General features: G+C 44.1%; 1 protein-coding gene across 2 annotated transcripts in view; it reads right to left on the bottom strand.

Moving 5' to 3' along the window:
• LOC130202690 (anosmin-1) overlaps window positions 1-11,101 on the bottom strand; it is a 38,484-nt gene extending 27,383 nt beyond the window's left edge. Inside the window, exons 1-2 of one of the 2 annotated variants that reach the window (XM_056428410.1) lie at window positions 10,899-11,101; window positions 5,473-5,520 (exon numbers count right to left, since the gene is read on the bottom strand). In XM_056428410.1, the coding sequence (XP_056284385.1) occupies window positions 5,473-5,520; window positions 10,899-11,090 (240 nt within the window). In that variant the 5' untranslated portion in view covers window positions 11,091-11,101. The remainder of the gene's footprint in view (window positions 1-5,472; window positions 5,521-10,898) is intronic. The other variant, XM_056428417.1, reaches the window with a different exon arrangement.
• Between the last annotated feature and the right edge of the window lie 4,897 nt (window positions 11,102-15,998).

The raw sequence follows: 15,998 nt of genomic DNA, 5'->3' as shown, positions 1-15,998 counted from the left end.
TGTGTCTCAATGTAGGCCGACAACGAGTAAACAAACCGTTGCGTCGTCGAGGGGAGTAAAGCCCCCATAATCCCACGCTGCAGTCACATTCAACCACTATCTCCTCTCTGATTTGCCCTCTCCCGCCTCCTCTTACGCCAGCGCACGACATACATCATGTGAAACAATGTCTAGCCCAATAAGCAGAGATATGATGTCTTCTCTTTGCCTGATTGTGATGATTGATTTGTCTTTTATATGCGTTTCAAAGGCGAAACAACGGCTGTACAAAGAGAGGGCGAACCTGGGCAAGCCGAGTGGGACGAGGCTCGGAGCTATGTCGAAAACAAAAGAAGAGAAACCAAAGACGGCGGCGGCGCTCTTCATCGTTGATGCATGTACAGTCTGGAAAGTAAAAATAAATAAAAAATATCAAATGAAGTCCGGGTCAAAGGTTAAGACGCTGTCAATCAGCGAGTCTTTGACACACATTCTGGTTCTCCATCGTCTTGAAACGGTCACAAACAATCTGCAGGATTTATCTGCAGCTTTGGGAGAAACTGGAATAAATTGATAAACCCACATGGACTAAGTAAATCAGCTTTAAGAATCTTACATTCTAATCTTCTCGTTGTCAATGTGACCGCCGGCACGACTATTCTGTAACGATATGTTAAGAGAGACTGTAAATACAGCCGGGGAATCATTTTGTGCTTGAGCATCTCTAAACATGTAATCTCGGGAGGGAAGAGACAGCAAAATCAACATGGAAAGGGGGGGGGGGGGCTTTAATCCATGATATTCATCCAATCTATCCTCTGAGAGAAAATAAACACTTGGGTGACAGCGGATTGTCTCAGTGTGACTGGTCATTATTGCGAAAAGAGGATTTTACAGCAGCTTTGATTACATTAATCCTTCAAGGGAATGAAATCCCTTCTGACATGTGAAATCAGGCTATCTTTGAAAGGTTGATTATCTCAAAAAAATAGATGGCTACTATTAAAAAAAAAAAAGGCCGCTGCTCTGCGGGGATCAATAAAAACACAGGTCGGCCGTGAGACGCCGAGTGCATTTCTTCGTGGAGGATTTCCTGGAGCACGCATCACTCAGACGTGGAACACACAGCATCGCAGAGAGCAGCTTTAAGACGTGAGCTTCCACCGCCGAGGAAGTCTCAAACTGCAGTTCCACTGCCTCTTCGTCTCCTCGTCTCCTCGCCTCCTCTCCTGTGGCCACCGCTTTAGTTTTCTGCTGTGGGGGTTTTCATTCTCTGCCACCCACCATGTGAATAATGAGCTCCACAGATAGGAGCCAATGAAGCGACCCCCCCTTTAGCCAATGAAACTTAACAACCGTGTCCAGATCAGGTCCTTCCTGCTGGGACTGACCAGCCCTGCTTCACACTCCTCCTCCGCCACCCACACACACACACACACACTAACACTCACACTGCCTCCAACTAGAATACAAGAATAAAGGCTTCTGAGAAAGTACAGCGACGGCTCGTCACATGATCGCCACCTACTCAGATTTCGTACACATATATGTTCATGTTTTGAAATAAGAAATTCAAATGATGTCAAATACAGGGTGCTTAGCAGCTCCACAGACTGCCCAGTTGACAGATTGATTTCTTGTTCAGCTTGCTGAGGTGTTGGAGCTGGTAATGTGGCTAACACGGGGAGGTGAGACCAGCGTCTGGCCTCAGCATGACCAAAAGGTGCTTTGAAGTCTCTCTAAGCACCTAACAATCCGAGCTACGTCCAGCTGTAAACCGACCAACCAGCACCCACTTTATCACAACTTTTTAAACATACTATATCCAGCCAAAAGAAAAGACAACCACACAAAAGACTTGTTAATTTCATTGACACACTCGCAGAGCTTCCATTCAAAGAGACCATTCTGCAAAGTGTGTTATTTTTGGTTTTTAATAATGATCCACACAAACGGGAGAACGAGGCGGAACTTGCGAGTTCATTTTATGGGTTCGACCGACCCCGGGGGAAAAAAGAAGAATAGAGAAACTGATGGGAAGTTTGAGCAAATTATTTTGGTGTGAGAAAATGTGGTGTTTAAGGACGGGTGGGGGGGGGGGGGGGGGTTGACAAGAAAAGACACTTTTGAATGAGAGATAGTCGCATTCCAGTGATTGTTATTCAGGCAAAGGACTCCAAAGCTTCCGACATGGGAAGGAGAAATTGCATGTAATCCAAAAGAGTAAACAATTCTTATTCTGGCGCTGGTATGTGCAGCTCAGGGTGTGTTTGGGAGGAAGGAATGCTCAAAAGAGCCACCTGGGATATGTGAGACTTCTTTGAAAAGACATGCACGACTCATTGCCGTCAAATGGCAACCAGACAATGTTGCTTTCTAAAGCTTTCCCCCTCTGGAAAGTCTCGATAAATAAAAAGGGCAGAGACGTGGCCGGTTCAAAGAGATATACGGAAAAGTCAAAAATCCCCCTGTTGCTAAAAGATGTTTTATGTAATTATCATCAGCTCAGTATTCATCAATTCCTTGAGAGATCAGGAGGGGAAAAATTATACTGATTTATTTCATTTTTCAGGATATTCAGTGTGTTTACAAGAAAGATATGACACTTTTCTTCCATCGGGAAATATAAGTAATGGCCAAGTTCCAGTGACTCACCCCAGGCCAACTTATCCATGCCGAATGCACATGTCCTTTCTTCTCCTCCTTCCCCCCGAGAGAAGTGTGAGTAATGAAGTGCTCCGCTTTGTTGCGGAGCGACATTTAGCTGCCTTGAGTCAATCCTAGCATTTGATTCAGAGCATGGTTAACACCCACAGGGGGAACGCAAACCCAGCTCATATCATCCATGTTGTGAATGTGGAACGCTTCTTGGCTGCTCCTGCACACTCTCCCGTGCACACGCACACAAATATGCAACAAAAAAAATGAGAGAACGAACACCCTGGAGTTTTGCAAACTTTCAGGGAACACATGCAAACTGCTCGAGTGGGGAGCGCCAACAGTAGGGAGACACGATGACAATAGCTCATAGAAAATGCCTGACGTCTGTTCTCCCGGCTTCTCTCCACTGAATGGAGTTTGTCCGCCGGTCCAATGTTATGGCGTGATAATGACTCCCCCGGCTCTCCGAATGCCAGCTCGCTCGGCTCTGGAGAGAGGGGGGCAAGCAGGTTAATTACCATGACAATGGGGACTCGGAGAGAGCGGGGGCCCGCTCTGGACACTGCGTGCAGGATGACCGGGATGACTTCGTCTCCACGAATGGGGAGGGCTTTTTATTTCCTAAAAAAACGCAGGCAGATGGACGGGGTCACAGCATCTTTGTCTAAATTATGAGGCAGCCCTTACCTCACAGGCGGGGTGCTCCGCGAGGCCCTTTCACAGAGCGCCGGGTGGACAGGCCTTCTGCCCTAACGCACTCCCCGGGAGCCACCGGCCTTTGTCTCTCTGTTTGACTGTGTGCTGTTCATGAAGTGAAGAGGCTAATCAGCGGCCGTAGCGCCATTCACAGGGAACCACTGTACAGCATGGGCCCATTTGCTGCAATTGTTAAAGTGGCCACAATAGCTCTGTGTTTTGACACAGGGCCCCGAGTGTGCACTCGAGTTCATTGATGTGAAGTGTGGTGGTGTTTGCTCCGAAAATATTGACTTTTGGCCGCAAATTAAAACGTCAGCGGCGTGCCCCGCATCCTGAGTGGCTGAACCCAAAAAACCTAGGATACAATTAAATTGATTAAATTCAGAGAGTCCTTGAAACGATTTGGAACGACAGAGCGGCCGAGCACCACGTTGGTGGAGCAGTTACACAAGCATGTCATTATTTTTTAAGGGCTGACATCAAATCCAGCCTCATTCATTTGCAGACGACCAGGAGGATAAAGAAGTGCTCACTGACATGCTTGTTACGGGGCGAGGGGAACAAGAAGTCCGTGAAGAGTTTTTACGGGACCTTTTCGTAGAGTTTGGTTGATTATGAAAACAGTACGCTGTGCTCGGACTCACAGCCAGCAAAATACTTTTTCAAACATAAAACTCGGCCGATCGACTGGGGACCGGCCGGTGCCAAGAGCCGATGTTGGAAATCACAGTGGAAAGGAGAGAAACAAGTTCCACAGCATCATGGCGAACACAAAGGAGGCTTGCCGTTACATTCACTTGTCACGGAAGGTTTGAGATCATATAAAAGGGCATATTCTTCATCACACATTTTGTTTTAGGGGCTAACTGAAGTCGAAGGTGCTCAGCCTCGAGAAGCTCAAATTACAGTGCAAATATAGAACGTTATAATTAATAAAGAAACAAGATACAAGAAAAGGTCACAATTTGCACACAGAGTAGGATACATTCAGTGATATGACAACGTTGTAAACATCTGCTAAGTTGGGGAAGGAAAGGAGCCTATACATTTGCAGATGCAGGAGGAAGCACACAGAACAATGGCTCCGCTGTATCCAGGCAAATGCAAATTGCCGAGGAAACAATTTGAAATTCAAAAGAGGAATTTAGAAATCAAACACGAGGGGTCAGCATGTGAGGCGGTTGATAATAGACACTGATTGTGATTTATATCTCCAACGAATGAGAGGCCATGTTAAGTAAGCATTGACTTTTTTTTTTATCCACATTTTCTGGATTTTCCAATTAATCACCATCACTACGAAACTTTAATTCGCCCAATTTCCCAGCATGCATTCCTCTATAAGTACATCAAGGTCTGTGGACTTGTTTTTGTGAAAAGAAAACACTAAATAAATACAAGCACTACATCTAAATGTGTCATCACCCACACCCGTATGTCATTTAGACACTGTATATGTGCTGCCTGTGACCTACTTTGAGTCCTCATGGGCAAACGGCATTGAATCCTGGTTTCACGGTCCGTGTGTGAGGAGACGAGAACCTCTGACAGCCACAGAGAGCACTGTTCACATTTCTACTTGGCTAGCATATCATCCTCCTTATTTCAGCTCCATAGTGTTCTCCGTCTGCAGTCTATACGGCACATCTCCGAAGGGCCTTGTCAACAGCTCCCCGAGAGTCTGAGAGAACACGTCAGCGCCATCTTTTTAGAGTAGCTGTCAACACCAGCTCTGTATCAACCTTTCTTTGGGACGGGGCACGAAACACAAACAAGCCCTGCGGGAGGTGTAGCGTAATGCATCCGACTGAAATTCCAAATGGCACGAGTAGTAAAAAAAACAACTGAGAAAATCACAGTTCGCTTTTTTAAAAAATCGGCTTTTCTAATCTTATTTCATTGTATCTCATGAGTGTCAATGAAAGCAGGAGTAAGGACGAGCTGTAAAGTAAGAGATGTTCTCATTCCCTCGCTCTACGTCAACAACCCTCAAAGTGGTTCTGAAGGCATGACCAAGGTAGTCATGTCGTGACCTGCCCACTTTATGTTGCATTATCATCTGATAATGAGGCATGCGCTGTCTGTGGCATTGGTCTCGCTTATGAAAAGAAGGAAGAAGAAAACAAGTTCTACCTTGGAGCACTGCTTGTGATTCTGGCACCAAACCAAGGATCCATTATTCTGCAAAAGAGAAGGGAAAATATCATCAATCAATTCATTCAATTATCAAGACGTGACATGAAATGTGCAAATTTGACCCTCTCCTCTCTGATCACATTCGCATTCGAGTGACATTACTGCGAACAGCGGATATTTCAAAAGAGTCAGCTTTGCATGTAACCCAAGCAGGAAAGAGGGGTCAGCGGCGCCGGAGGGGGAAAACCTCTGGTCAGTTTCAGCAGAGCGTGGTGAACTCAGCTTTTCTGAGGGCCCCGTTTGATCTCTCAACAGACGTCCCCGAGGTCACCGAGGCGAGAAGTGATGTCGGCACTCCTGTGTAGACTTCAGATACTGCCAATTTCCTCTAATTGCCGTGGAAGTGCCACCTTCTCCGTGTCAGCCATGTAAACATTTGGCCCTAATAGCGCGCGCCGTGTTTCTAAATCCCCGATGTGTAAATATGGGGAGTCGTCGAGCGAAGGACCAGTCCGGGGGGGTAAACGGCGTGTGCAAGTGGTCATTTCCTGAATTCCATTAGGGCAAGGAATGATGTCGTCATTGTCTGCACACATAGCTGTGCAAGGCTAGTGACTCGAAATAAATGACCAGTTGGTCAACATGAAAGAGAAGAAATGCAAATGTTAAAATGGACATTTAGGATAAATAACTGATATTTTTTGGGCCACCGGTTTACAACATCTCTGAACAAGTGATAACAATCTAATGCAAATATTCTCAACAGAGTTTCACGAAATAAATGAATTCTCATCAATGATCTAAATCTGCGCTTCAATGTGGGATGTTCCCTGCATTTCTCAATCAAAGCAATATAGCAGCCAAACGTTCAGGGTCGGCTGGCAAAAAGTCTGCTTAAGTTCAATGTCGAGTTCAAAGCCTTCCTCACAATGTAATCCAGAAGAAATTTCCCATGAGACCATAGGAGAGAACTTATCATTAAAGGGTTTAATTTGACATCCAGTACCAGTAAGTGCTGTGCTTTTAGTGTCAAGGATAATGGTCAAATGGCTTCAAAGGAATCCATGATTGTATAGTCATGTGTTTGGAGAATCTCTTCAACAAAAAAACTGTTGATAAGGATGAAAAACAAAATGATGAAAAAACAAGCCGGAGCACCAAGGAGACTCGGAATAGTCGTTTAATTTTTTTTTTATCCAAGCAAGCACCAGCCAGGCTGAGGAGTGCATCAGCTAGTCGTGGAACACCTTCACTCTGCCTGGCCGAATGTTGATTAAAATATGAATTATTCCTCACGAGCAGAACATCATGTTGTCCTGTATCGCATGATTAGTTTCCTTGAAAGGATCAACCCAGCCTTGCCGAACGGGTTGTGTAAAACCTCGACGCTTACGATTGCAGTCAAGAGCCTCTGGATAATTCAAGCAGATTGTCACAACTCTAGACTATGTTCTAAATCATCAATCCTTTTTTTTTTTTTTACACCTTTCTCAACCCATCCATCAAGGGCGACAGGGCCAGATCCACAGAGGAGCTACTTTTGCTGCGTGACAGCGTCCCCATAGCAGAGAAGCTCAGCAGGATGTTGCCCCAGCTGTCCAGGCCTGACCCCACCGTGTCAGGGACCAACGGGGGAATAATTATAGGTCAGGACTTCATCCTTCTGACTCACCATGACATTCCTCTGCAGCCTGAACATTAGGCAGCGCTGAGGACTGTCAAGGACTCGGGTGAATGAATGCTTTCCAGATATCCTCGCGTGTGATGGGGTCGAGGGGGAGCGGACCAGACAGTGGCGTATGAATGCGAGGCTGAGGTGAACTGTCTGCTTTGATGGCGACACCGGCGGAGCAATGTAAACACGGGGTTTATCACAGGAGATACATTAAGGCTGCTGTCAGCTGAGAAGACCGAGCAGGTGGTGAAGGGCGTGTTGTATTGTCTAGACAACTGAGGCCAACACGGACAAAACCTCTTTTATCTTCGAGCAGAGCGTTACACCTTTTGAACATGGAAATCTTTTTTGTTTTTCTCCGAGACTCTGATTTGAGTCTCAGATTACACACCGATGAGTTGCGTTTGAATTCTCTCTTATCTTGCCGATATGTTTCCCCCCCGGCAATAAACCGCCGGAGGAATACTTCTGGTCGCTGAGAACTTGTACATTTCCGGTCAAGTTAACGGGAGACGGGACTTCAAAGGACAGCCTCTGTCTCTGGGTGTCCTTTGACAGCCCAGGGGTCCTCAGGCAACACCAAAATAACTGATCCTTAAGGGCACATATGCAGCACTAAAATAAAGGGCTTCAAGATTTAGGCTTTGACTTGAGTGGGTGTGAGGGCTGTGGCCAATCCGTTCATCAATTATTCACTTGAACTGAATTATTTGACAGACCTCTGAAAGTGAGCTAATGTGTCCAGAGCACATCTAGTGTCAACATGAAAAGCTGTTTAAGAAATCTCAAACGACACTGGTGCAAAGTTGTCCGCACGTCCGAACGAAGGCCATTTGTCAAATGAGGTAGCTCGGGGCGGAGCGGTGGAGATTTACAGAGCGGACTGTCATGGTTTAAACGCGTTTACAGAGAGGTGAGGCCAAGCAACATAGTCCTCTATTCATCCGCTGTCTTCACTAATGAAAAACTCCACACACGAGACAAGCACTGGCTGAAGTTCCACCGCATGTTATTCAATATCAAAAAGGCAAACACAAGGGGACACGGAAAAACTACTCTCCAATGTTTTTTCTTCCCTTCACTTGAAGCACAAATCTCTCAAACAAGATGCTTTGACTTAACTGCACGGCACCGTAGAAATGACTGAATTTTAAATGGTTTTATTGCTTTGAGTGTAATAACAAGGCCTCGTGGACACACCTTGTTTTTGGCTACGCAGGTACCCACATAAATAATCCACCACAAGGCTGATGCTTTCAGGGTACATTATCGCACAGGGCTCCCAGCTCGCTCTTAATATTTTAAAGTGTCCCAGGCTAATATTTATGGTTGGGTGTTCCCCTCTGTCTGTTGTACTTGGGGTGACAATTTCCCCCAAACGTGGAGGAAAATGTAAATAAATCTGTATTTGGAAACACGATTACATCAATAAATCTACAGTGGCTATAAATCTGACAACCGATGGAGAGCCCAAGTGTTACCTAACTCTGACACCATGCTCGTTTCCATTTCACACTCATTCATAATCGCGACAATCAAAGTCCCTGATTTGTCCTCAAATTCAGCCACATGAAAAGGAAAGAAGGCGCGTGGGTGTTCACAACATCTGCAAGTGCTACATCCTCCAAGAATCAGTCCAGTATTCGCAGAATGATTATATAAAATCCGATATTAAAAACAGAGTTTTAAATGCCAGCTGCTAAATGTGTTAAGTAGACAAATTGTCTCATGTACGGTGACCAACGTAATTAGTGGTCCATATTACTCCACATTAAGTCAACACAGTAAAGCATGACGAAACAACACGCGAAAGTCACTGATTTGACATCCAGTCAGGCATTAATTCAAATTAAAATGGAAAGTGTTGTGTGTTTTGGTCTTCCTATCGGAGTATGAAATGACCTCTGAAAGATGTCCGAGTTGAATTAAGAGGTCTGTCGTCTCAATCACTGGAGTGGAGCTCCGAGCTGCTGCGGCTGCCTGTCGGCCCGTCGCTGTAACGCGATCTGGCAGAGGAAGCCGATCCACCTGTAGGTTGTGCTGACTGAGCATGCGCCGGCGGTATGGCGACACTACATTAGAGCTTATCACATTTAACACAATCGGGCGCCAGCATTTAGCAGGAAGGTGACCTCGGCATCGGTAGCTCGGTGTGTATCCTCTGCATGCCTCTGAGGTGTGATGCTGGCGTTTAGTGGCAGGGCCAGGGGGTAGAGGGCGGAGGGGGGAGCGTGGGGGGGGGGGGGTATGTTTTTGCAGCTGACCGGACCCCCCATTTTCACATGAAAGGACTGTTGCAAACCCTCTTCATGAGACAGTCCTCGCAGATTATCAACAATTGCATTCTATTCTTAGACCTACAAACTTGCTCAAGCAACCTTGCTTATCACTAACCACAAAAATGCTTCTCTCTTTTGACAAATACATCCCTCTCGTGTTGCCCCTCGACGAAAAAAAAGGCTCCCTCAGACTCAAAGGCTCTGTCGTCAATTATACACACTATTAGCGGTTCATTAGAGGTGAGACTTCCATCAGTTATTTGACTCCTCAGTCCTCTGCTGACTAATTTAATCACCCAGCTTTGCAATCCAGAGCAGCAATACACCCCTGGCTTCTTCTCAAAACAAATCCGTAACACTGCTTGCCAAGTTGTGAATTAAGAAACACTGTTTTCAATATGTGTCCTTTGGAAGCACAGCACTGCTGTTTTCTGTCCAAACAAATGCAGTTAACTGCATTCATCCCCCTCTGGGTGTGTATACCCCCCCCCCTCTTAATACCATTGCTAGAATTAACCACAGTGGGTCTCTGTGTCCCCTGGACATGCATTGAGAACTACAATCAGGACTGGGCAAAGTAAAGTTAATTGGTGACAAAGAAACAAGCAATGCACTCTGTTGATTCATTAGACCCGATGACAAATTCACCTTGCTCCACAATGTTTCCGGACAATTACGGATTCATTAATGTACCTTGGGAAAGAACAGGCCTTGCAAATGCAAATGAGGGGAGAATAAAAGGTGGTCACCGGAGAGATAGCTGGTGAAAAGGAGCAGAGCGGAGAAGGATCAGTGAGCAGTCCTTTTCCTCCAAGAGTCCTGGCAGAGAACAGTGTGTCCAGTGGAGGGTGGGAAACAACTTCTGACACCACATACCAAATCAGCTAATTTATTGTGGCCTCCAACAGGTCTGCATCACAACATGCTTAGTGAGGACCAGTGTAAAATCATCATTGAAGCAGTGAGATGCCTTATGGATAAATACAGAAAAGTATAGAGCCATAGAGGGAGTCCATCACATGTGCACTGACAGAAGCGGGTGTCTCCTTTTCCAGTGATGAGCAAGTGATGAATGGAAACTGGCTCCACTGAAAAGGCGTCCATCATCCCTCAGACGCAATACTGCAATGTGTCTAATTAGATATATTGCAACTCATATATACACGACCAATGTGTGGCAACTTTATAAGCAACTTAATCCTTCATGCAGGTGCGTATATCTGCAACTGGTGCTTTTATTTTGGTGACACTTTTTTGATTGAGGATACTTGCCAGTGACAGAAACCCCCAAGTGTGAAAGTATTTCAGCACCATTAGTGACCTGCTCTGTCTCCTCACGGAGAGAAGCGGGGTTGACACATGAGTGGAGGATTCGACCATCGTTTCGTAAACACAACACAGCATCGCGTTTATTCCGTCATCTCCACGCCAGAAGAAGTTCGCGTGTCTTGAGACCACATGCTCGTTACCTGAGAGTGCTTGAAAAAAGCGGAGATGCGAGTGATGTGCAGACTGAGGCATCTCGAGGCGCATCTCGCTCGGTAAATGCTGGCAGTGAAGAAACAGTCGTCCTGCTTCCTCGCGGACACACTTCCCGGGCTCATGAACGCCGTAATCCACAAACACAGGGTCACACACACGTGCATGCTCCTGGAAAACATGGTCCGGCGGTTGTGGCTTTAATCCCCTCCACGGATCATACAATACTGCGCGCAGGCTGCGCCGGAGAAACTAAAGAAACTTCAATTATACACCGGGGAGGAGTCACGGGGCTCAACAGGCCCTGTGATTGGAGGAGCCCTCGCTGACTGACGGACACGAGGAGCGCGAAGGCAGGTAGGCTGCTGCAGAGAGCCACACGCACTGGGCAGGATGCTCAGTGAGCAGACCTCTATCATCATCATCATCATCATCATCACCACCATCATCATCATCATCACCACCACCATCATCATCATCACCATCATCATCATCATCATCATCACCACCATCATCATCATCATCATCATGTCTTATATAAAACGTCAAGGAACGAGCAACAGTAATAGCAATAGAAAGAAGAGATTATTAATTTGTTATTTATTTTTCAATAGATACAAGGTCAACCCAGAACTGTGTGCCGTGCACCATTTGTACCGTTGATTTACAGTGTTTTATTACTTAGGACATTGTTTATATATATATATATATATATATATATATGCTCATACTTATGGCATTGTAGTTTAAGATAAGATAAAATAATCTATTATTAGTCCCACAGTGGGGGAATTTCAGGATCACAGCAGCGGGTGCACATTAGAGCAGTAATAAGAATAAAAGATAGATAAGATAAAAAATAAAACATACTGTTAGTTGTTAACTTAGTCAGTCGTTTAAAAAAATGCAATACAAGTAAACAATACAACAACACACTGCAGAGGTACTGCAGCATTTCAGTATTTCACATCCATAAAGTTGGGGAACTCACAAGAGATTAATGGAAGAATGGTCGATAACAGAGCAGCAAAGGCCAAGATATGATAACGTGTAGTCCCCTAGTATAGGAATCCTTTATTTTTAATATTGCAGCGAGATAACACGTCTTCATTCATACGTTTAATTGCCCTCTCCACACCCCGAGTTCACCACACCGTTTTTCTGACAGAACATGAAAGTCCCAAGTCCAATGAGAGATAACCCTGATGACACCATGAGGGTTTCTTTTTTTAAACTATGGCAAGCTTCCTCGAGTGCCCTTCAATAGGTATCATGACTTCACACATCTTAGGTAAAGGTAAATAGTGGACCGACACAAATCATGTATATAATGCTACGTTTAAGCCAAGAAACTTGGAAGTAAATATTTGTTAATCTGTTTTTCATAGCTTATTTATGATATCATTTCTCTTATTTGGTGGTATCCTTCCTGCATTTCATTTTTGAATTCATTTAGTTGGCAGTGTACCAGCTCATGACATCATCAAAATGCCCCGACAACATACCCACACGTCATGCTCAATGAAAAGCCAGGTACACACCTGTGTGCTAAGCAGGAGGGTTAGCCCTACCACCATTTACTGATGACACATCTCATCTGAAATGTGGAGAAGCCAGATTTTCCATATCAACCCCCCACATATGGCCTTGGTGAAGCATGCCAACATCCCAGGGAAGCCCTTTCTCATTATCTCTCACCTCCCGGTTTAACAGTAGCTTGGAAAAACAAATCTACTAAATTCCTCAAGCTGGACTCCCAACTTCTGGCCTGAGGTATGGAGAAAATATGACATGTAGGAAAAACTTGAAATCCTTCCTATTTATTGTAGTTAAACAGTGAGCATTTAATTAGAAAGTTCCCTCCAGGGTTTACAAGACTCTCCTGCTTTTGTCAGCTCATGGAGCACTTCCATGAACCCCATTACAGCAGCAGCATAATGAAATTTTATAGGTGTTGCTCTTAAACTCAGTGCAGAGTGGGAGTGAACACACACTTACACGGCATCATTAGATTTGGCTTCGGTCGCTATCTTGCCTTAGGCCGATTACACGTTGTGCCAAAGAGTTTGACCCATATGCCTCTTCACTTAATCTGTAATATGCCCATATTAGCACATCCTGAACCGCAACAACTGTCTCTATGATGGGGAATCATGAAATCAAACAAGAGAATCCCATCAGATACTAAATTCCCATGTCATTCATGAATACTCAACATACTGCTCGGTGAGAGTAAGCCGACCGCTGTAAAGAGAGCACTGGCCCCTCATGGTGCTGCTCAAGTATGGCTATTCATCATACACACCATCCCACAGTTCTCTAACGATAAGATGGATGTGCGATCATTTCCCTGGTGGTCTCAGACACACAACGTTCGTCGGGGTGAGAGATCCCTTACCACTCTTAAAATATTTAAACGCGGATGTCTGTGTACCTTAAAAAACAGAATAATGGCTTAATTTGTTGGCTTATTACATCCATGTGTGGTGAGCGGTTTTATAGCAGTGAAGGAAACACGCTGTCTGTGTGCGGTCCTGATGTCTCCTGCAGCCTGTGGGACATGTAACCCTCTGACGCCATGCTTTCATTGACTGGGAAAAGCCTCCATCAATAGTGAACTCAGACTATAAAAGTATCTGGATGTGGAATTGTCTGACGGGGTTGTATCTCTGTGTCACATCGGTGCATTCACAATGCCTGTATTTACAATGAGTCACCGTTGACAACATATGTTTACCTATGTAAATAAGGTCATGGACGGGCTCAGGATCCAATAAAACCTGCACACAACAAAGGATACAGTTCTTGTCCTGCATGGTGCGCCCAGTCGTTACGCCTTCATGGCGTGATTGATTGAGAAGATATCGCTCAAATTAAAGCTTGCATTCAAACACAAAGCAAGAAGTTCAATGCAGCTTTTTAGAACTCTAATTGTTAGTCATCCCCCAATTGTCACGCTCAATTTGCCCATTTTCAGAACATATGAATAACCTCAGTTTAACATGACCAATCAATATATAGTATTTCTAAATATAAATATATTATAAATATATATATATGTATATATATTTATGTATATGTATATATATGTATATATATTTTTATGTTTACGTCTAACATTTTTGGATTTGTTTTATGTTAATATGTCTAAATGAATTTTAAAAGATTAAGTGACAACAAATATATATGTATAGTATTTCTTAAATGTGTTCAATAGCACCCTCGTCGACATTGCAGCCTCTTTTCTCTTCTGGTTTTCTGATAGGTGACTGGATATGCTGGTGCGTATGGTGATGGACCGGCTGCAGTAATACAGCTGCAATAATGAGGGTTTCTATCACGTGCTCTCACAAAAGACATATTTTAAAGATAACAGGGCAGTATCTGTTTTCAGCCTGCATACCCCTGAGAAAGAGTGTGTAGGGTGATCAAACACTTGAGTATCTTTGATGCTTCAAGTCGCAGGTGGACTCGTGGTTCACGCCTTTGATGAGGGGCCACCCGGATCAGAGGAGACGACCACGAGCAAACAAAAGAGAAGGAGATGACTTCCGACGGAGCTAGGATGTAAACATAGTTTAAGTTTTATGAACTGGAGGTGCAGTGATAATGTTGATGAAAGAATATGATAATTGTGTGTATTTCTTAAATACATTTTAATTATTGAAATCTTCCTCTTTTGTTTTAATCATGGACACAAGGTGTGTTCGGAAAGGGCTCACAGAATAAACGGATCCTTCCAATAGTGTTGCGCATGTATTTGGTTTAACAGGAAAGTTTCCCCTGCTACAGAACAGGTTGACACCCGCTTAAAGATGAGAAAGAAAGTTCAAAGATCTCCCATTCGATGAAAGCCATAACTGTGAGCCTATAACTCAACCACACCTGCCATTATCATTGCTTAATCTTTAACGGCTATGATTTAACACCAATCCCATTTCCAGAGTATTAGTAATATCAAAAAGAGGGCTTCAGGCAAATCAGCAGCCAGCGCTAAATGAAAAAGCATAATCTCACATGTCTCATTGCGCAAGCTCCAACAATGACATCATCGCAACAGACAGTGGTATCCACCAGGTACCGATGCAGAACACATTGAACTCCTTCTCACGTCAATACTAACAAAGCAGTCGATTAAACACCTTTCATCACATGCCAAGTTATACAAATCGCTGCTCTTGAAGTTGCACACACGCAGAAACACACACACAGGGAAGATCTCTTTTCAAAAGGAATTTGATTTATTGATCCTCTTTTGTTTCTTTTACTAAATTAATCAACATGTTGTGGCAAGACACTTCGAATGCAGGCAGTACTATTAAAACATTCAGTCATGTCTCTCATAAACCTGTCAGATTTATTTGTAATAACCAGAGCAAGTTCATTGGCATTGCAAATCATGTTAATTATTAAATTCCATCAGCAGAATCTTTTCTTTCAGAATTGATATATATATATGCCACAGGGAGAAGAATGTAAAAGGAATACTGTGCACATCTCCTGCAGATGAGAGGGGCTCACATAGATGTACAGTATTCCTCATCATTTGGATCTGGATTATTATATACAGCGTCTCTGAGTTGGGAAAATAACTTGACAATGCTCTGGTACCTTGAGTTATGCCTTCATGCCTATGATTCTACGCACTGCTATCTTTTCAGGTGAACCGTTGGTGGATGGTTATGTTTCAAAACAAATAAAAGATTGAATGTGGAAAATATCTCTCAATAGGTCGTCTCACTGATAAAAAACACACAGTCGCTCTTGTGTCTATTCATAATTTCAAGTGTATTCCCTCCTGGTGTGTTCAGAAGAGTTTCTCACATTCCCTGTGAAAATATTTGTCTTGTATATGAGGTTGGAAAAACCCAGTTGGCGTGGAGGACTCGCCTGCATGAAATATTTTTCTTGTTTCACCACGAAAAACAAAACAATGCATCTTTGTGCAATGTTGGAGGATGACGGTCCAGCACAAGCTGTTATTCACATACAAACCACCCACTGCGAGCTGCAGTTACATTTGGGTTTCAGTTCATGCAGGGATGATTTATGACAGCTGAGTATCCCAAAGTGGCTGTTAGCCAGCCAGC

This window comes from Pseudoliparis swirei, chromosome 2, assembly GCF_029220125.1.
Source record: "Pseudoliparis swirei isolate HS2019 ecotype Mariana Trench chromosome 2, NWPU_hadal_v1, whole genome shotgun sequence".
Taxonomy (NCBI): domain Eukaryota; kingdom Metazoa; phylum Chordata; class Actinopteri; order Perciformes; family Liparidae; genus Pseudoliparis; species Pseudoliparis swirei.
The sequence above is the reverse complement of the archived record's forward strand: the minus strand, read 5'-3'. Positions and strand labels throughout refer to the sequence as shown.